The following is a 22,709-nucleotide window of genomic DNA, read 5'->3' as shown; positions in this document are numbered from 1 at the left end:
TTTTAGTAATAAATTTGAAAGATACACGTAATTGAATTGAATTTCAACATCATGTAACACAAAAATTATTTATTAATTAATATGATTAATGTAGTACAAACCGATTACAAGATGTAACACCTTAATTAATTGGTGATTTGGTTTTAATGTGGTTGTGAATTCGGCATCGCGCAAGTTGGAACACGTCCTAAGTGTTAGCCTTGGAGCAAAACCCCGGCTGTCTAACCAAAATACGCGGTGCGGAGAGGACTGCGGCCCTCAGGCCACCGCGTATTAATGTTCCCAAGGGGCGCTGTTGACTTTACTACTTAGTTAGTTCTCGGAGATGGCAAATGAAGCAAAGACACAACTACGGTGCCCGTCTTGTGCGAGTTAAACTGCCACCGCTAACTCCGCGAAGTTATGTTGTTATATTTGCTCTCATTAGTGCACGAATTTCAAACGGATCTACACGCCACCGGATTAGCCGAAATAATTGAAAAAGATGAATAACTTTTAAATGCTACATTTTGTTGAATTTACTTATCGAAATGTTATTTGTAAATATATCGAAAATACGTTTGATAGGATTCAGTTAAATGTATAATCCTCTTATTTATGGATCGTAGAAATGTACGTATGTCAAAATCGTATTCGGTAAACACGTAAACAGAGTTTTAGCAAATTGGCGAGCGAATTCCGTCGGCCGCGGACAATTTTAATTCCCAAATGCCGACCGACCCTCGGGGAGCGTGTTGATTTGATTGGGCCGGCAAATCGGAAACGGCGATTGATTTTATCCGGCCGGAAATGCACTTAGCGACCATCGAAGTGGCGCTGTTAAACTTTATAGTTCGCCTGGCGGCTACGGCGACGACGACGGCGTCGGCTTACTGCGCTTATTTTGCCACTAGGGCATCGTTGCCGTTAGCTTAACGTGTCCTGTATCCTACATCCTATATCCTTTCCGGCCTTGGAACGTTATCAAATTATCCGACATAATGTTTGAAGCAATTTCAACTGAGATGTAGTTACCCAACCTAACAAAAACGTAAAAAAGATCATTATCCCGAAATAATCAAAGAGGTGCAAATAAACTTTAGATTTTTACAAAGAGAATTCAGTTTTGCATTCGACAAATGCTTGTACGATTGGGATGCTTCGTCGACATTACTTCTGGCATGCGAGAGATAGCTGCTAACCCAGCTATGCGCTGGCTCTGATATCCCTGCTCTATATGAGACTATCAGTTTAATTGATATTGCTTCATTCTGTGGGGCGGTTTCCGATGTCGTTTTCAATTTCAGAACCGTCACGCGAAATTCGTTCAATTTATATCAAACTACGACAAAGGTAACAATAACGCTGATATTATGTACATTATTTCGCAATTGTTCTCTGTTATACAGGGTGTTCCGGTGACTGGGGGCATAAAATTAACCTCATATAGTAGAGCAAAAATGATGACGATTCGTGAAAAAAAGTTATTATAAAAGTCTTCAAATGGCCAAGATATGGGCCATCAAAGTTCAGAAATTTTAACACATTTTTCTAAATATTTTTAATACCATTTATGATAGAGCGTTGAAATTTGGTAGAGGGTAAACAAATATCAAGCAAAATCATTGAACCAATTTTGATCGGGCGGCGGCAACCATGCTATACAGGCTGTCCCTAAAATTTGTTCGCTCGTAACCCTACATTTATTTTTGTACTTTTTAATAGAAAATTTATTTTACAAACTTTTATCACTCTTTGAAAATTTTGATAACATTGACTGTTTTCGAGTTATACGCGAAAATATTAAGCTTCAATTTCAATGGTAACACTAAAAAACGAAGTCTTCGAAAAAGTCAAGGTTGGCCATGGCAATTAAAAAAAACAACTTGCTGTCAACTTGCTTATGTCGTTTAAACATAAACGATAGTTCTGTTAGTTAGTTATTATTAAATTTAAGTGTTCAAAATGGAGAGTTACACATTTAGTGAACAAACTGACATGATTTTGACATTAGGGCAATGTCAATGCATATTGCAGTCGCAGTGGGCAATTGGCCAGTCTGCGCATTTGGCATATTGCCAAAGAATGCAGCACAAAATCCAAATTGATGATCAGTTTTTAGAAAAAGTACTTTTTACAGATGAATTCTAAAGATGGAATCATCAATTTGAGAAATTTACATAGTTGGGCAGACGAAAATCCAAGATTTAAGAAAAATTTAAGGAAATCACAATGGAGATTTTCTCATAACGTTTGGACTGGCATTGTGGGCGATGTAATTATTGGACTCGTTTTCTTACCATCAAGGCTGGATGGACATACATACAGGCGACATTTAGAGAAATTAGATGATTTTTGAGATGATGTTCTTTTAAACACAAGGCAAGCAATGTGGTATATGCATGATGGTGCTCCTGCGCATAACACACAGGCTGTCCAAGAATTTCTGAGGGAACGTTTTCCGGGACGGTGGATTGAACGAGGAGTAGGTGCACCCATAAGTTGGCCCCCCAATCGCCGGATCTTACACCTGTAGATTTTTATTTATGGGAACGCGTTAAATCGCTAGTTTACTGCGTTGAAATAACTTCACTTGATCAACTGAGGTTGCGAATTGTTGATTCATTTGATCAACTTCGAACTGAGATCAATGGTCTCCGCAGAGTGCGCTTTAATTTAAGACGGCGATATCAGGCAGTGTTTTTGAACATCTGCTTTAGTATTTTTTTCTTCTTTTTTATTTATTACTATTTGTTAATAATTTGATTGTTCTTGTTAATATTTTTGTTATGTTCTTGTTTGTTGTTACCGTGAAAATTAAATTTATCGTTTTGGAAATTAAATTCTTTTATTCAACTAAAATAAATTAACGCTGGATTTAACTAAATCTGCACTTAGAAATTTATGCAAATAATGGTTATTAGCTCAGTTCGTTTTTCAATTATCATCGCCAACTCAGATCTTACGGAATATGTTTCCTTTTTTTGTTTGTTACGATTGAAATCAAAGCTTAACATTTTTGCGTATAACTCGAAAACGGTCAATGTTATCAAAATTTTCAAAGAGTGATAAAAGTTTCTAAAATAAATTTTCTATTAAAAAGTACAAAAATAAGTGTAGGGTTACGAGCGAACAAAAAAGTTCTGAGCAAACAAATTTTAGGGACAGCCTGTATAGCATGGTTGCCGCCGCCCGATCAAAGTCAAAATTGGTTCAATGATTTTGCTTGATATTTGTTTACCCTCTACCAAATTTCAACGCTCTACCATAAATGGTATTGAAAATATTTAGAAAAATGTGTTAAAATTTCTGAACTTTGATGGCCCATATCTCTAGTATATGAGGTTAATTTTATGCCCCGAGTCACCGGAACACCTTGTATAGTCAAACTCTGTTCTGTTTTTATACTTGCTTTGAATCACATAAAAGTGTAAGTCAATTAAATCTAATGGTTACTTTGGATATGTATATTAAAACCGAATAATAACTAAAACTAGAACTAATCCTAGCACTAAAACTCACACTACACCTAAAACTAAAAACATTCGAGTTTAGCCGTACGTCTCTTAAGACGGCTAAACCCGAATGTTTCTAGTTCTAGGTTTAGTATTAGCTCTACTTTTAGTTCAATAAAAATATAGAACAGTCTAGCGGTGAATAACTGTTAAAACTAGAAGTAACACTCGACCTAGAACTAGAAACATTCGGGTTTAGCCGTGTGTCTGAAGACGGCTAAACCCGAAACATTGCCATAATACAGAGGTTTGAAAATAAAGTACCTCGAACTATTGTCAATGCACTACGTCTAAACGCTAATTTGTGGTACACCGAGATCTGCAAGCAAAGATAAGTAGCAGTCAGTATCATCATAAAATTCGCCGCTAAAAATGATGACTGCCTTTACTACCACGAGAATGTCGAAGCCATCCAGCTTCTCAACAACAATGATTAGTGCTAGAACTTAAAAGAACACTAGTGAAGTGACTAAAAACCTTAGTTATGGACTATTTTGCTGAAAAATAATATTTTAATGCAAGATGCGCTAAATCAAAGCGAGCAGGAGAACCATCTAAGAATGAACAAAAAGAATCTGTTGCTTGGGCCTAAAAGGCCTGCATTATTCGACCAAGAATTCTTGGATAGCATTATTCTTGATACAAATGAAGACATTCCTGGGTGAAGGGCATTTAAAAATGAATAATAATAAAAAAAATGGTTTTCTTGGATTTAATAAAAAAAATCGCATGTTACTTTTAGTTGTCTTATTGGAAATCACATCGCATGTTGTCTATTGAAACCCAATTCATCAGCCGTTTAAAATTTAATACCGACAACCATCAGGTGGTCTGCGGCGCCATCCATCGCGTGCGTGTCTCTTGCATAAAAAAAACCACAAAGATAACAAAAAGTCTCCGCTATGACAGTGGTAAGAGGTGTAATTGTAACGCGTATTCCTCGAGGTTATAACTTACTACACAAATTATATCTAGTTTTGTATTGACTATTATAAATTAAAGGAGATGAAGTAACATTTCTTTTCATAAAAGTTGTTTTTTATGGGTTTTGTTTCTCTAATACATTCATATTTCACAGTAAATGAGGTTTGTATTCTGCAAATGACACACACAGAGGGTGATTCATTCACCCTTCCGGCATCGAGAATCGTAACTGGAAGTCGTCAAATGCATCCCTTCTGTCGTTGTTGTCATCGGAGCATGGAAAGAATCAGTACGACGACGACAACAGTAAAAACGACAACAGTCAGTCAAAGTAGGCATTTACGAGATCATCGTGGAAAAGTCGCTAACTATCCCCCGGGCGGATAGAACTATGACAAAAGCTCCCCCGAGTAATCGAAAATCGACCGAACGCCGCACGTATTTAGAGTCGACTTCGTCGAAAGACGTCGCAATGTCGACAGTAAAAACAGCCGGAGTTGTGTTTATCGGCTGTAACAAATCGTCGAGGGCGCACAATGAGAGGAAAGATGAAGTTTTCCCCGAAGTTTTCCATTTGCCGGCCGCCGGAGGGCGAATTTCTGGAAGAAGGGCGAGAAACCGATGCGCGAGATATCTCCTTTCGCATCTCTCCTTTCGTGGATGGGAGGGTGTTCTTTCTTCTTGGTTTTTGCTCCTTTAAAGGTCGCGAATACACGTAGTTCAAACGTTGCGCTGGCGAGAAATAAATGATTCAGGCGCGTTCTTGCGAGCCGGATCGAGTAAATCACCGAGATTTATGGTGAAAACCTCTACTGTTTAATTGAAATGGGCCTCGACTACATCTAACATAAAGCTTTAAGTTATTTATCAAAAATTATTTTCTTTTTTATTTATCTTTTTGCCCAATTATGATTTTCATAAATTATTATCTCTTGAAAGAATACCTCCTTTATGATTAAATAATGCATACTACTCTGGACGTTTGTATCCAGGTTACGAATCCTATTCCTTAAAGACTACACGCGCGGCGCCAAGTTTCTTCTTAAAATGTTGATGATGTAAAGGATGGTCCCTAAGGACGAAATAGTCCGAATTAAACGTGTGAATAAATGATGGAAGGTAGTAGTTTCTGTGATGCGAAAATGGAGGGCTTTCGCGTTTTGGACTGCAAGATGGATTTTACCATCGGGACGCAAATTTAATATTTAAATGAAACTCGAAATTTCCGTACGAGAGATTCAGTCGTCCCCGGATACAGATTACCATGATTCCACGTATGAGCTTTTTTTTTTTTAAATGAGCGTTTTAAAGCGCAAATAGTAAAAATATAGTGTAGTAGTCGGTTAATTCTGGATGCTATGTAAACGAATTTACCGGTCGAAGCTCGAGGGGGAAGCGATTACAGTCTCGTTAGATTGGATTTTGAGGCGCGATTGCGTGTTTGTATGGAGGATGGTTTAATAAAACGTTTCGGGGCCTGCAGGTGCTGTCTTTTTCGCGTTTAACGTCATATGTAAATTTTCCATCAAATGGTACTGCGAAATGTGACGTCGGTTTGGGGTAAATTTTATTTGCATATATTTTGTGAATGTTTGAAATTCAGAATTTTAAATTTTTTGTATGTTTAGACTTTGTTTAGAAATCAATAATAATAAAATCAATGAAATACGTCTTAACAAAATAGTAATCAACCTCAATTTGAGGTTGTTTACTATTTTGTTGGTTTGTGAAATATTCACAATTTATAGAGATATGTACTTATTCTGAACTAAGGAAAATCTTGATCCGTTTTAGAGATAATAATTTTTGAACTCAACTTGAATTATGGTATTATCAATTTTTTACAATCATCTTTAAAAAGCTGTACAAAATCGATATCTTAAGATATTCATCATTTATAGAATAAGATATGCACTTTTCATGAACCAAACTGTATTTGAAAATCTCCATTCGTCTTTGAGATAATAATTTTTTAACTCAACCCGAATTTTTATGACTTAATGAAGATATAATTTTTTCTAATATTTTTTAAAAAATCACGAAAGATCGCATTCTTAGGATATCCCGGTGAAATATTCGCTATTTATAGAAGAAGATATGTACTTTTTCCTGAACTAAACTGTACTTGAAAATCTTCATCCGTTTTTGAGATAATAATTTTTGAACTCAACCTAAATTATGACGTTATTAATTTTGCACAATCATCTTTAAAAAATTGTAAAAAATCGATATCTTAAGATATTATGATGAAATATTCATCATGTATAAAAGAAGATGTGCACTTTTTCATCAACCAAACCGTATCTGAAAATCTCTTTTCGTCTTTGAGATAATAATTTTTTAAATCAAGCCGAATAATTATAACTTTATGAAGTATAGAATTTTCTCCAACTTTTTTAAAATGTCGCGAAAAATTGCATTCTTAGGATATCTCGGTGAAGTATTCGCTATTTACAGAAGAAGATGTGCACTTTTTCCTAAACTAAACTGTACTTGAAAATCTTCATCCGTTTTTGAGATAATAATTTTTGAACTCAACCTAATTTAGAACGTTATTAATTTTGCACAATCATCTTTAAAAAATTGTAAAAAATTGATATCTTAAGATATTGTGATGAAATATTCATCATTTATAGAAGAAGATGTGCACTTTTTCATCAACCAAACCGTATTTGAAAATCTCTATTCGTCATTGAGATAATAATTTTTTAACTCAACCCGAAGTTTTATGACTTAATAGAGATATAATTTTATCCAATATTTTTTAAAAAATCACGAAAACTCGAATTCTTAAGATATCCCGGTGAAATATTCGCGATTTATAGAAGAAGATATGTACTTTTTCTTGAACTAAACTGTACTTGAAAATCTTCATCCGTTTTTGAGATAATAATTTTTGAACTCAACCTAAATTATGACGTTATTAATTTTACACAATCATCTTTAAAAAATTGTAAAAAATCGATATCTTAAGATATTGCGATGAAATATTCATCATTTATAGAAGAAGATGTGCACTTTTTCATCAACCAAACCGTATTTGAAAATCTTTATTCGTCTTTGAGATAATAATTTTTTAAATCAACCCAAATTTTTATGATTTATGAAGTATACAATTTTCTCAAATTTAAGAAAAAAATCCTGAAAAATTGAATTCTTAAGATATCCTGGTAAAATATTCGCGATTTATAGAAAAAGATGTGTACTTTTTCCTGAACTATATCGTATTTGAAAATCTTCATCCATTTTTGATATAATAATTTTTGAACTCAACCTAAATTATGATGTTTTTAATTTTGCAGAATCATCTTTAAAAAATTGTAAAAAATCGATATCTTAAGATATTGTGATGTAATATTCATCATTTATAGAAGAAAATGTGCACTTTTTCATGAACCACACTGTATTTGAAAATTTCCATTCGTCTTTGAGATAATAATTTTTTAAATCCACCCGAATTTTTATGATTTGTAAAGTACATAATTTTCTCCAACTTTTTAAAAAATCACAAAAAATCGAATTCTTAAGATATCCTGGTGAAATATTTGCGATTTATAGAAGAAGATATATACTTTTACCTGAACTAAACTGTGCTTGAAAATCTTCATCCGTTTTTGAGATAATAATTTTTGAACTCAACCTAATTTATGACGTTATTAATTTTTCACAATCATCTTTAAAAAATTGTAAAAAACCGATATCTTAAGATATTGTGATGTAATATTCATCATTTATAGAAGAAAATGTGCACTTTTTCATAAACCAAACTGTATTTGAAAATTTCCATTCGTCTTTGAGATAATAATTTTTTAACTCAACCCGAATTTTTATGACTTTATAGAGATATAATTTTATCCAATATTTTTTAAAAAATCACGAAAAATCGAATTCTTAAGATATCCCGGTAAAATATTCACGATTTATAGAAGAAGATGTGCACTTTTTCCTGAACTAAACTGTACTTGAAAATCTTCATCCGTTTTTGAGATAATAATTTTTGAACTCAACCTAATTTATGACGTTATTAATTTTTCACAATCATCTTTAAAAAATTGTAAAAAACCGATATCTTAAGATATTGTGATGTAATATTCATCATTTATAGAAGAAAATGTGCACTTTTTCATAAACCAAACTGTATTTGAAAATTTCCATTCGTCTTTGAGATAATAATTTTTTAACTCAACCCGAATTTTTATGACTTTATAGAGATATAATTTTATCCAATATTTTTTAAAAAATCACGAAAAATCGAATTCTTAAGATATCCCGGTAAAATATTCACGATTTATAGAAGAAGATGTGCACTTTTTCCTGAACTAAACTGTACTTGAAAATCTTCATCCGTTTTTGAGATAATAATTTTTGAACTCAACCTAATTTATGACGTTATTAATTTTTCACAATCATCTTTAAAAAATTGTAAAAAATCGATATCTTAAGATATTATGATGAAATATTCATCGTTTATAGAAGAAGATGTGCACTTTTTCATAAACCAAACTGTATTTGAAAATCTCCTTTCGTCTTTGAGATAATAATTTTTTAAATCAACCCGAATAATTATAACTTTATGAAGTATAGAATTTTCTCCAACTTTTTTAAAATGTCGCGAAAAATCGCATTCTTAGGATATCCCGGTGAAATATTCTCTATTTATAGAAGAAGATGTGCACTTTTTCCTGAACTAAACTGTACTTGAAAATCTTCATCCGTTTTTGAGATAATAATTTTTGAACTCAACCTAAATTATGACGTTATTAATTTTACACAATCATCTTTAAAAAATTGTAAAAAATCGATATCTTAAGATATTGTGATGAAATATTCATCATTTATAGAAGAAGATGTGCACTTTTTCATGAACCAAACTGTATTTGAAAATCTCTATTCGTCTTTGAGATAATAATTTTTTAAATCAACCCAAATTTTTATGATTTATGAAGTATACAATTTTCTCAATTCAACACTGAATAGCAACAAAAACTAGAACTAACACGAGACCTAGAACTAGAATCATTCGGGTTTAGCCGCACGTCTCTCAAGACGGCTAAACCTGAATGATTCTAGTTCTAGGTCTAGTGTTAGTTCTTGTAACAATACTAATGTAAAACTGGAACTAACACTAGACCTAGAATTAGAAACATTCGGGTTTAGCCGTATTAAGAGACGTACGGCTAAACCTGAATGATTCTAGTTCTAGGCTAGGTCTAGTGTTTGTTCTAGTACTAGGGTCAGTTCTAGTTTTAGTTGTTATTCAACGTTAGTATACATATCCAAAGTAGATTTGGTTAGCTTAAACTTTTCTGTGATTCAAAACAAGTATAAAAACAAAAAAATCCCAAAAGCTTTTTATTTATTGAATTTAGTAGTTTTAGTATTTTTATTCATACCATATTTTTTTATAGGTTTCTCCCGTTTATGGCTCTGCAATTTACAAAGGTATCGGTACTCATAATCTTCATTTGAGAGAGAGCGTCTTAAGAAAAAGATTGCGTTTACCTCCTTGTAAAACATTTGAAGCTTGGTGCAAAGAAATCAAGAAACGACGAAAGCTGCAATGCTACAAAAAGGAAAAAGATGATATAGATTACGTTGGATTATTATTTTCCGATGTTTAATCTGAAAAATAATTAAAAATAAATTCACGTGGATAATTCATATTTTTGACATTTTCTTACTTGTATTTGTGTCATTTTAATCATTTTGATTAATATTTCATTACTCATTATTACAATATTTTTAGCCTCATTTAATCAATAAATTTAAGTAATCATGATGAAATTTATTATCACTTCAATTCTATTATTTTACGCAATTCTAAAGGTAAATTTTCATTAATTATATTAATTTTATTAATTATATTTATGTCGTAGGATTTAATTTGGACACCGATTACTTTGGAAAGAATCGATACTTGTTGGGGTTACAAAATTTTAATTAACTTCGTTTTCGTGACTTTATCCATTATTTGTTTAGTTTTATATCAATTGTGTATAAGTCCTTTTATTTTGTTTAAATTTTTCGTTCACATTCATTTAAAAGCGACTCATGGGTCGTTATACGGCGGGATGCTCGATGGGCATTCCGCGATTTTCGAAGCTTACGATCATAAAAAAATGGGGATCGTTACGATGATGATTGTTTTTATTCACGGGAGATATCACGATTTTTATAAGCTTCTTAAATTAACTATTGACCGGATGTGTATTGAGAACCAAAAATTATCGAGTAAAGTGTGCGTTTGTTGGGGTTATCAATATTATTTGGACGAACATTTTACTTCTAAAGATATATTACGCGATATGAGCGTGAGTGGATGCAAATATATCACCAGAAATAAATTGATGGATTATTTAGAAAGTTATAATATAGTTTCTGATAATTTATGGGAGATTGTGATTTTTAAGCAACCCATTGCATGGGATTTTAAAGTTGCTCATCGATCCTTCGGGATAATGTTGAGAGTTAATCATTGCTTAGTGGACGGTTATCATTTAATCGGATTGTTACAAAAGTATTTGTTCGATTATAAATATACTCCGATTCGATGTATTTCGTGTGGGTGTAAAAACACTAAATTAAATCTTGATGAAGCTTACATTCTTGATAACCCAATAAAATTCTTAGCGTCGCCAAACATCGTTTTGAGAACGTGGCCCCGCCAATTTGTAACCACTTACATTGAAGGGTCGGTTAAATATGTACCTATTATAAAACAAATCAAAAGATACACTCACGTGACGTTCTCGATCATATTAATAGCGGGGATTTATTCCGCCATTGCCGATTTTATGAAAGAAAAATGTTGTGGCTGGGATAGGATTGATATCTTCCATAACGTTCGCGCAAATCTTTCGGAAACCGAAGAAATTTTGAAAGGAAATTACAAATGCGAATTAAAAAATTGCTATACAACACTTTCCGTTGTTTTAGCGTTAAAGAAAAAACATTCATCGTTCTTGAATATCGTTAAATATGTTAATCAAGAATATAGATATAGTAGAGAATCAATGGGGGAACAAGTAAGTCATGAATTTCATTTATAATTATCTAAAATCTTTTTTTTTGCAGTTAGTGGAATTTTTAGCTCATTATGTATGGAACTATTTACCTATTCCGTTGATTAAGAAACCATATGAATACGATTGTTTTACAAGGAACATAGTACATTTTTCAAATATGCTTGAAATTAAAGAGGAGAGCATGTTTGGAAATACAATTGTTGATGTTTTTAGTTTTATGCCATTATTTTGTAGTAAAGGTAAGAAATATATATAAATAAAGCGTAGTGCTTCACGGATGGAGAAGTATGTGTTGATGTGGTCGATCCGAGATTTCATCCGTTCTTCATCTCCAATAGACCCTGAGATCAAGAGAACCCTAACCCCTCAAACTTTATGGTCATCGTCAGCACCTTCAACTCACCGCTACAAAAACTTGAAAAATATCTAGCCAAGAGCATTTCGCGCAAATCTTGGACAATGTTTAACTCGAAGAGAGCGACATTCTGGCAAGCTTCGATGTCAAGTCTCTCTATCCCAGTATCAATATCGAAGAGGCCCTCAAACAGATCAGAGAGAACGAAGATTTACCCAGCCACATCATAGACCTTGCCAAACACTGCCTCAATAATGCTTACTCTCTATTCAACGGCCAGATCTACAAGCAAGTACAAGGAGCATAAATGAGTTCTTCACTATCCCCAGTTATCGCCAACCTCTTCATAATATACTGAGAGAAAGAAGCGTTAAGAGAAGCCAGATACAAACCCAAGTTATGGATTCGCTACGTTGATGGTATCTTTGTCATTTGGCCTTTTGGAAAAGAAAAGCTCCATGACTTTTAGGAATACTTAAACACCATTCATCCAAAAATACGTACTACATGGCGGAACAACTGACCGCCATGACTTTATTCTCTTTCTCTTTATTGTGCTAATAAGAAACTTACACTCTTTACACTCGTCAATCAGTAGTACAACAAAATATCAATTAATTAAATAGAATATAATAAAACGACCCTACAAACCACAAAATTACAGTATACAACAAAAGAGAAAATGAATCTCAAGCACTAAATACATAGGTCTACGGAGGTCTCAAGGAATTCCCGTATAGAATAGAATCCCTTCTTTAGCAAGAATGTTTTTAACTTCCCAAGCAACTCGTCCGCTGGAAGAGCTCTCACACTATGTGGCAGGTGATTATACAATTTTTGTCCCATGTATATAGGACCTGATTGTGTCTTGCATAACCGCGCAAAGTCTGGGTAGAGGTCTTCTCTCCCACGCGTTTCATACGGGTGAATATCACCGTGCATCCTTAAGGAGACTTGACGTCATGGCATAGAAAAATTTCTACAAAAAGATGACATCTCCAACACCTAACAAGAACTAAAAGCTTCTTTCAGGAATTCAAAGGACGAACTAAAACTGGAACACCTAGTAATCTTGGCAAAACGTCTGCCCCTTTGCAAAGGGAACCAACAGGAAGAACGGATGAAATCTCCGATCGACCACAACAACATATATATATATATTACCGATGGAACGGAAAAAACCGGATATTCGGCTTCCCGAATTTCAAAAATTTATTTCTCAAAAACTAAAAGCGATTTTTCAAAACGGCTTGTTGCGTTAAAAAGAGGACACTTTAATTAATAATTGGTGATATTTCCACAAGGATCCTTCAAGAAATGAATTTTATAGCGAATTTTGAAAATTATCCATGAAAGTTGTAAAACCGAAAATGTTATCAAAACTTCATATTATATTGTTTTCTCAAAAACTAAAAATTATTTTTCAAAACGTGTTATTTCATTGGAAAGAGGACACTCTTATTAACACTTTGGGAAATTTTCATACTCATATTTCAAGAAATGAATTTTATACGAATTTTTAAAACTTAATCGGCGAAAATTGCAAAAATCGAAAAAATTTTCGATCATTTCAAAAATTTATTTCTCAAAAACTAAAAGTGATTTTTCAAAACGGCTTTTTGCATTAAAAAGAGGATACTTTAATTAATAATTGATGATATTTCCATAAGGATCCTTCAAGAAATGAATTTTATAGCGAATTTTGAAAATTATTGATGAAAGTTGTAAAAACAAAAATTTTATCAAAACTTCATATATTGTTTTCTCAAAAACTAAAAGTTATTTTTCAAAACGTGTTGTTTCATTGGAAAGAGGACACTCTTATTAACACTTTGGAAACTTTTCATATTCATATTCCAAGAAGTGGATTTTATACGAATTTTTAAAACTTAATCGGCGAAAATTGCAAAGTTCGAACAAATTGTCGACCATATCTCAAAAACTAAAAGCGATTTTTCAAAACGGCTTGTTGCATTAAAAAGAGGACACTTTAATTAATAATTGGTGATATTTCCACAAGGATCCTTCAAGAAATGAATTTTATAGCGAATTTTGAAAATTATCGATGAAAGTTGTAAAAACGGAAATGTTATCAAAACTTCATATTATATTGTTTTCTCAAAAACTAAAAGTTATTTTTCAAAACGTGTTGTTTCATTGGAAAGAGGACACTCTTATTAACACTTTTGGAACTTTTTATATTCATATTCCAAAAAGTGGATTTTATACGAATTTTTAAAACTTTATCGGCGAAAATTACAAAATTCTAAAAAATTATCGATTATTTCAAAAATTTATTTCTCAAAAACTAAAAGTGATTTTTTAAAACGGCTTTTTGCATTAAAAAGAGGATACTTTAATTAATAATTGGTGATATTTCCACAAGGATCCTTCAAGAAATTAATTTTATAACGAATTTTGAAAATTATCGATGAAAATATTGCAACATCGAAAATTTTATCAAAACTTCAAATATTGTTTTCTCAGAAACTAAAAGTAATTTTTCAAAACGGTTTAGTTCATTGGAAAGAGGACACTCTTATTAACACTTTGGGAAATTTTCATACTTATATTCCAAGAAATGGATTTTATACGAATTTTTAAAACTTAATCGGCGAAAATTGCAAAATTCGAAAAAATTGTCAACCATTTCAAAAATTTATTTCTCAACAACTAAAAGCGATTTTTCAAAACGGCTTTTTGCATTAAAAAGAGGATACTTTAATTAATAATTGATGATATTTCCACAAGGATCCTTCAAGAAATTAATTTTATAGCGAATTTTGAAAATTATCGATGAAAATTGCAACATCGAAAATTTTATCAAAATTTCAAATATTGTTTTCTCAGAAACTAAAAGTTATTTTTCAAAACGTGTTGGTTCATTGGAAAGAGGACACTCTTATTTACACTTTGGGATATTTTCATATTCATATTCCAAGAAGTGGATTTTATATGAATTTTTAAAACTTAATCGGCGAAAATTGCAAAATTCGAAAAAATTGTCAACCATTTCAAAAATTTATTTCTCAACAACTAAAAGCGATTTTTCAAAACGGCTTTTTGCATTAAAAAGAGGATACTTTAATTAATAATTGATGATATTTCCACAAGGATCCTTCAAGAAATTAATTTTATAGCGAATTTAGAAAATTATCGATGAAAATTGCAACATCGAAAATTTTATCAAAATTTCAAATATTGTTTTCTCAGAAACTAAAAGTTATTTTTCAAAACGTGTTGGTTCATTGGAAAGAGGACACTCTTATTTACACTTTGGGATATTTTCATACTTATACTCCATGAAATGGATTTTATACGAATTTTTAAAACTTAATCGGCGAAAATTGAAAAATTCGAAAAAATTTAAAAATCATTTTAAAAATTTATTTCTCAAGAACTGAAAGTTGATTGTTACAATGACGTTGCTAAAGAAAAACCTGATATTATCATTTAAAAAATGGTCAGATAGGCCGAATACCTGATAGTTGTCGGGTATCCATTCCACCACTAATATATATATATATATATCTTTAAACAATTGGTCATAATATTGGACAACCTCGGCTTTATCACATCAAACTGTCTCATTACATTTTATTACTTGATAATACCCATTGTAATTATTTTTTATTTTATTTTTGTTGACAGGAATGATTTTATCAATACTCACCTACAATGGTCTATTAAAAATGACGTTGGCTGCAAGAGAAGGTATAATATCAAGTAGATCAGAGCTAAAATCAATTATGAAAGGAACAATTAATTTCATCGATAATTTGGCAAAAGAATTGATGATAATCGACGAAAAGAAATGATTATTTTCTATGTCTTTAATAAAGTTTCATCATGAATTACCCCTTTTTTTTTGGCAAAATTTTTCTTTGACTTGATATAATGGGGATGGCAATTTCACTGGTGTCATTGTGCGATCATAATGTTCCCTGCCACGGAGAATCAAGTGCCATCGGGAAGTTCGCAGTGAAAAGGTGGAAGAAATCCCGGAAAATCCCGCCTATTTCCGCGGCGAGCTACGAAGTAAGTCCGTATAGAAATGTAAAGCTGTCAACGGCACGGTAGCCTATATTGACGGAAGTCGTATCCGGCCCTCTATTGTGCCGCGACTACGCAAGGATTGACAGCGCGCCAGATTGAAAAGTTTTTGTAATAACTTCATATACGCGCCGCGCTCGGTAAACACATGAAAGTGACATCATTATTCGGTTGAGAGCTGCATTTGAAGTGTTATTTTGTGTAAACAGAAACTTTTACGTAAGTTTCAATCGGGCATAAAAAGTTTATTGTTATTTCTCCAAATTTATGATAAAATTGTAAAAGTTAAAAGTCTTCTATAACCTTGCTAAATTGAATATTAATGAAACCCCCGGCGTTTAAGATGTAAATCCCACGACGACCGAGAATTCGAGCTTTCAAGAGCTTTATATCTGATCAACCGCGACAGCTGTTGCCCTCTCCTTACGCGGACCACAATGAATTATTCACGCCCAAAACCGGAACTGTCAACACTCCGAAGCCGAAAATTCAATAGTAGACATTAGGACCGATAGTACAAATTTAATACAAGTTCGTCAAAACAAAGATGGGACCTCGAGATAAACGCCTCGAAGCCTGAGATACACGAAATGGGACGGCTGCTACACTAAAATTCTATTATTCCCTTGGTGACGTACCCTATTTTCTATCTTCTCTTGGTTTATTGGGGAGGAGTGTTAAAGAAAGAGACGGAAATCGAGGGGCAATAAAACTACGTTAAGTGGTTGGCGATTTTTCTAGCGATTCCACAAAGGGGTTAAGTAATTACGTTTCGTTCATTTACTTTCAATATACGCAGACTTTATTTGGGGGAATTTTCCAGTAAATAAAATTAAATTGACACATAAGAAATAATATGAAAGGTGTTGATCGTGTGGCACGTCTAAAGTATAAACGGATTCATGAGATACAGTGACCGTGTGGAAGCGAGACAAAGAAGAACCATGGTGTAGAAAGTGTAGAAATCTTACGACGACGTGGAAGACGTACCGATGCGATTACGATAATCGCCTAGAATACGGCGATAATGCGATCGTGTGTTTCAGCACTGCTTTATATGTACGCGAGTCGACGAAGGGGTCATATATCCGAGTCCGGAGCCTCGAGATTTTTATACCGGAGCATATACCGACCGGCGAAGCGCCAACAGAAGGAACCCGACCGCCATAAACCATCCCCCGCCTCCGTCCGGAGGGGCCAAAGCAAACTGCAGTTGAAATTATGGCCCTATATTGAATCCAGCTGTAAATTATCCGTTGGGCGCGTTTTTGCGACGAGCTTTAATTCCGCCCCGATCCATTGTTAAAAAGCCATGGGCTGCGTTTCTCGTATATATGATTTACGACCCGATTAAAATATTTTGTGTAATTGAGTTATGAGTTTGATTATAACCGTACTGTTGTGCTTTTTTCTAGTCTGTGACTGAAATCGTTGTGATTTATTTGATTTGAATTATGGGTACAAATTATTTCCGGGTTGAAAATTATTTTTATTGCGTCATTTGATTTATTCGAATACAATTATTATCGTTTTTATGAAATGTTATCGTTTTTCAGGCGAGTAGAACCACTTTAGCCTTATATGCAGACGTGTAGTCCTGCTGGAATGTCCAAAGGAGTCGGTTGAAGTAAAACTGACTCCAAGGAAGCACTTCTTTCATCAGAATCTCATCGAGGTAGTTCTGGGAGTTGGTCAACGGTGTTTTTCCGATCGAAATCACTCCGGTCCAAACTATGTGTATTTGAATTTGTGTTTTACTTGTATATTTTTAATAAAAACATGAACAACAAACTGTTTAACATTTTACTGTTTTAACTGTCAACTACACACTCTCTGTCCACCGTACAACATGCTGCCAACCTAAATAAATAAAGTTACCAACATGTAAGTAACCTTTGATTATGATTATATATAATATGGATTGAGCTAACTGAATATATCTACTAACAAAAATGTTGCTCAAGGTGAAGAGACGCAGATGGAAAGCGATAATGTGAAAGTGTAACAAAGATAGATATATTATATGTCAGTACGCTTCTATATCTATCTCACTTCTATCAGTACACCCATTATATGGCAGTACGCTTCTATGTCTATCTCGGTTCGATCACCTTGCGCAAGCTCTCTCTCTTGTTGGCTCAATCCATATTATATATAATCAAAGAAGTATACTGAACTAAAGTTTTTTGTTTAATCACTTTCACTTTTCAGTTTCAATAGGTAATGGACATATTCTTGTAAAATCACGTTTTCTCTCATCATTGGAAGTGCGAATCAACGCAACTCGTGGAATTGCGTCCTTTCCAGGGAAAAGCTGAGATATACGACCAAATTTCCATAACAATGGTGGTAAGTTATCTTTATTCAATATCACCAAATCTCCCAATTTCAAAGATCCTTAATTCACTTTCTCATTCATCTTCTCCAAAAATGTTGTTGGACTTGTTGTAGATATTGGAAATTACTTAGGCGGTTTTCTGTGATATGAATTAAATTCGGGTGTGATAAGGAAAGAAGAGGACGTCCAATAAGGAAATGGGATGGAGTCAAAGCTGTGAAATCATTGGGATCACACGACATTGGTGCAAGAGGACGCGAGTTTAAAATGGCCTCGATCTGCACAATTACAGTATAAAATTCCTCAAACGTCAACAACCTCAGTTCATCATATGTTGGTATAAAATGCCAAACTATACTCAGCAATCGTTTGAGTATTATCATTGAGCATTGTTGCTAACTGTTGTAATTCTTTATTTGCACCAAGAAAATTTGTTCCATTATCGGAAAAAATATGGCTAGGTTTTCCTCTTTGTGCCACAAATCTTTTTGAATGAATCAGTACTCAAATCAGTAACAAGTTCCAACTGAATAAACTTGGTAGATAAGCAAATAAAGAGACATATGTAACATTTTGATGTTTTACTACCTCTGCCTTTTCTATCCTTTATGGCGAATGCGCCTGTATAGTCTATTCCTACAGATTTAAATAGAAAAGTCGGCGTTACTCTTTGCTTCTGTAAAGAACCCATTATCAGAAATATGCTATTAGTATTTTTAGCCTTAAAACATGTAACATACACTGTTGGACATAATTCACGAGCACACCCTGTATAATCTGAACGCGTGTGTCTAGCACAATAAAATTTGGTATGGAAGTAGTACTAAAGTAGTGTAACTTACTCTCACATGGAGAGCGGCACAACTCTGCTGGGAGGAGAAACATCAATAGCGAGAGTATCCCCCGTGAACTTCGCGTACCGTATTGTAGCGAGAGGGATGGCCAACCATGCCACCTCAACTCGCCTGCATAGCTCCTCAACGTTAGCCGAGGAAGCCGGATAACGTAGAAGTCTCCGACCAGTCATTTCCCAAACATGTTTGATCGGATTCAGATGCGGAAACCGAGCTAGCCATGGAAGCATTCGTATACGGTGCTCTTCCACAAAGGTCTGTACAACACTCCCGATGTGCTGTCATACGTTGTCGTGCATGTATAGCAGACCTGGGGACCGCCGAACGTAGGGAAGCACAACAGACCGTAGCACCTCATCTACGTATTGTTGACCCGTCATGGTCTGCTATACACGCAGCAGACGTGTACGTCCACCATATGTAATCGTACCCCATACCATAATGCTCGGTTGTCGGTGGATAGGGCGTTCTTGCACACACTGCTCGAGTAGACGATCACCACGGCTCCGACGAACTAAAATTCGCGCATCACCGGTGCTCAATTCGAATCTTGATTCGTCGGACAACAAAATGTCCCTCTACTCGACAACCTACTAATGCCTAGCGTCGACCCACTCGTGACGTATGCTGCGGTGCTCGGGTGTTACTGGAATCCGCTGTATCGCACGACGCACGCGCAGTCCACTATCTATCAAACGCCGCCGTACAGTTCGTGTAGTGAGTGCGCCTTCCCCTGCCAGTGGCCAAACAGCTTCAAGTTGCCTTGAGGAGAACACACACGACGCTAAAGCACTGAGCACAAGAGCGCGATCCTCGTGTGCTGGGGACGCGCAGGGCCGTCCCGGCCGCGGCTGGAGGTACCTATGTCCTACCTCAGACCATTCTCGCCATGCCCGTTGCACTGCCGATAACGACCGCTCCAGACGACGCGCAATTTCACAGAACGATACACCCTCAATATGCATACCCACAAACATTCCTCGCTCAAACTCGCTTAAGTAACGCGATCGCCCATCCATTGCGCACAGAGTACGATAACAATGTGGTCCCTCACACCACACTAAAAACGACCGGTATTTTCCATCCACTTCGGTCTCCATAGCGACGGAATGTTCCACTTGGAAGGGCGCCTCAGTCAACAATGCCGCGACGGAACAACTCGAAATTCGCTGACTAAACTCGTCTACAATAAACCTTTGTGCTCCGCAAATATTATGGATTTATCTTCACGCGTTCAGATTATATAGGGTGTGCTCGTGAATTATTTCCAACAGTGTATTTCAATTCTAGTTTTTTTGCAAACTCAAATTTTTAGATAGCTTGACTTGTCCTATTGATAATAGCTCTCAAAACACTGATGCTTCAAGAAGAATGTCAATCTTTGCTGGTTCGTGAAATCGTTTGTCAGCTAATCTAAGATAAGATGGAATTCGTAATGAATTTTTATCTATTGTTTGTGTGGGTAAATCATTACTGATCTCATCAACAATTAGAGCTGAAATGTTAGTATTATAATTATTAAGACATCAATTTATTTTAAAGAACACTGTTTTAATTTGTTAATTGTTATCGGTGCTTGTGAAATGCCGCTAATTGTGAAATTTGATTGTGACGCCGAGTCTAGTATTGCTCTGCATGAAAAAAGTATGCCTGCTTGATTAGGAAATTGAATTATTGCTGTTGCAATTAATACCTGTGATAATTTGGTTTCAAACGCTGAACAAACCACATCCCCAGATTGACGACTTGTTTCATAGTGTATGTTTTGAATTACATTTTTTGCAATTACCACTCTTGCAACGTGTCCTATTTTTAAACAATTTATACACAACTTGTGCTTTCGTGCTGCTTCGGATCTTTCTCGAGGTGTTAATTGAAGAAATTCCTTGCAATTGTATATGTGATGTTGACCCTTACAGAAGATGCAATGAATGTTTACTGTATTGAATGTATGCTCTTTGGATTTTACTTGATTTGCCTTTGGTTTTGATGTTGCGTTTTTTGCTGACAAGGTTTCTAATAGATTTGCTCTACTTCGACAACGATGTAAATTATGAGTGTGTCATGCGTAACTGGTTGCTTAAAGACATATATTATTATTATTAAGATTTGCTAATGACCTTAAATGTTTAGTGACATTATCTATTAACTGACGTAATTCAATATGAGATGCATTATTTATTGTTGATTGATTGAATAGAGCTATATAGTTGTTAATTAACAGAGGTCAATAGGGGGTAACAAATTCCATGCCAATATGTAATTATCATCAGTAAATTCAAGTGCTTGAATTACCTGTAATGCGCTACCTTCAATTGAAGCTCGTAAATAATGGAACTTCTGAATTTGACCAATTGTGTTGTTTTGATGTATCAAAGACTCAAATGTATTCTAGCCATTGTTCATATCTGCCATCAAACTTAGGTAATCGAAATTCTGGAAGCTTTATGTTATTGTTCCGAGAAGATCCGAGTAATGGTGTAGCTTGTAATGATTGTACTGACTGATTCTCGTTTGTGTGAATATTAGAAATAGTAACTGCTACTTTAATCTTCTAATCTTTTTCTTGTTTATCATAATTTTGATGTATGTCTTCGATTTGGTATTGAATAGTTTCAAACTCAATTAGCAATGACTCAATTTTCTCTGTTCTTACTTCAAGTTCACATAGACATGTTTCGATTTCGATTTCCTCACTTTGGGCATTTTCTAACGTTTGACATGTATTAAGAAAATTTGAAGGAAAGGTCAGCTTAGATTTTAAAGTGCCACGTTTTCTTACAAGGACCGTGATTTCTGCCATTGATCTTTCGAATAACTAATTTTCGTAACGAAAGGATGAAAAAGGATAAGAAGGACTTGTCTATTTTGTTATCCATGATGACGTCACTCCACCTGAAGGGCTTCTCGAATGATATGAAATTTACACTAACAATAAGACTTGCTGATTGGATTTTCTTCACGAATGTTATCGTAATTATCCGGTTCGAAGGACCATAAATATATGGACCTATAAATATATGGTCCTTCGAAGGTCCTTCCATAGTGTTTGAATTTGTCTTTTACTTGTATATTTTTAATAAAAACACGAACAATAAACTGTTTAACGTTTTATTGTTTTAACTCTCTGTCCACCGTACAACAAGCTGCCAACCTAAATAATAAAAAGGAACCCAACCTCAAATAAATAAAGTTACCAACACTATGACCTGAGTGGCATGTCTTTCAGGAAACGTAGCAACCACGCTCATTCACTTCCTCAACCGTTCGCGCGAAAATTCTGTTCTCGTCAATGAAGAGGATGTTTTTGAGCTCCGCTGTGTTTGTAGTTCATCTTCAATGTGCGAGTCTTTTGCATTTTGATGCTACGAAGCCCCAAACGATCATTTATGATGCTGTGCACAGATTTACAGATGATACTAAGCTTCTCAGCCATTTTTCTGAGACTCCTCTTCGAATTCTTGCGGCTCTTCTCCCGGGCACACTTGACCATGGTGGAAGTCACTGTAGTCTTTCCTGAATATTTTTAGTTCTAGTGTTCGTTCTAGTGACAATGGTAGGTAGTGCTAGTTAGCATAAGATGTTATATATTTTTATTGAACTAAAACTAGCGATGAATGCTCCGAACTAGCTCCGAATGTTTCTAGTTCTCGGTCTAGTATTGGT

General features: G+C 34.4%; 2 protein-coding genes and 1 long non-coding RNA gene across 5 annotated transcripts in view; all 3 read left to right on the top strand.

Moving 5' to 3' along the window:
- The window catches only part of LOC111414285 (sperm-tail PG-rich repeat-containing protein 2-like), a 79,249-nt gene extending 69,159 nt beyond the window's left edge, over positions 1 to 10,090 (top strand). For both annotated transcript variants that reach the window (XM_071196262.1, XM_071196263.1), the window contains one exon: positions 9,827 to 10,090. In XM_071196262.1, coding sequence (XP_071052363.1) covers positions 9,827 to 10,039 — 213 coding nt within the window. In that variant the 3' untranslated portion in view covers positions 10,040 to 10,090. The remainder of the gene's footprint in view (positions 1 to 9,826) is intronic.
- A 22-nt stretch (positions 10,091 to 10,112) lies between these two features.
- LOC111414286 (uncharacterized) lies at positions 10,113 to 15,652 on the top strand. 2 transcript variants are annotated; one of them, XM_023045593.2, is made up of 4 exons: positions 10,113 to 10,244; positions 10,295 to 11,443; positions 11,493 to 11,682; positions 15,450 to 15,652. In XM_023045593.2, exons 1-4 carry the CDS (start codon positions 10,194 to 10,196, stop codon positions 15,614 to 15,616), a joined length of 1,557 nt encoding a protein of 518 aa, XP_022901361.2. In that variant the 5' UTR covers positions 10,113 to 10,193; the 3' UTR covers positions 15,617 to 15,652. The 2 variants fall into 2 exon arrangements, with proteins under 2 accessions (XP_022901361.2, XP_071052365.1); XM_071196264.1 differs by lacking the exon at positions 15,450 to 15,652 and adding an exon at positions 11,782 to 12,290.
- Positions 15,653 to 17,759: 2,107 nt separating this feature from the next.
- On the top strand, positions 17,760 to 18,760 carry LOC139429904 (uncharacterized). The gene is made up of 2 exons (XR_011640498.1): positions 17,760 to 18,200; positions 18,303 to 18,760. It is a non-coding gene; the product is annotated as an uncharacterized lncRNA (long non-coding RNA).
- The last annotated feature ends 3,949 nt before the right edge of the window (positions 18,761 to 22,709 follow it).

This window comes from Onthophagus taurus, chromosome 6 (genome assembly GCF_036711975.1).
Source record: "Onthophagus taurus isolate NC chromosome 6, IU_Otau_3.0, whole genome shotgun sequence".
NCBI lineage: Eukaryota > Metazoa > Arthropoda > Insecta > Coleoptera > Scarabaeidae > Onthophagus > Onthophagus taurus.
This window is presented reverse-complemented; position numbering and strand designations above follow the sequence as displayed.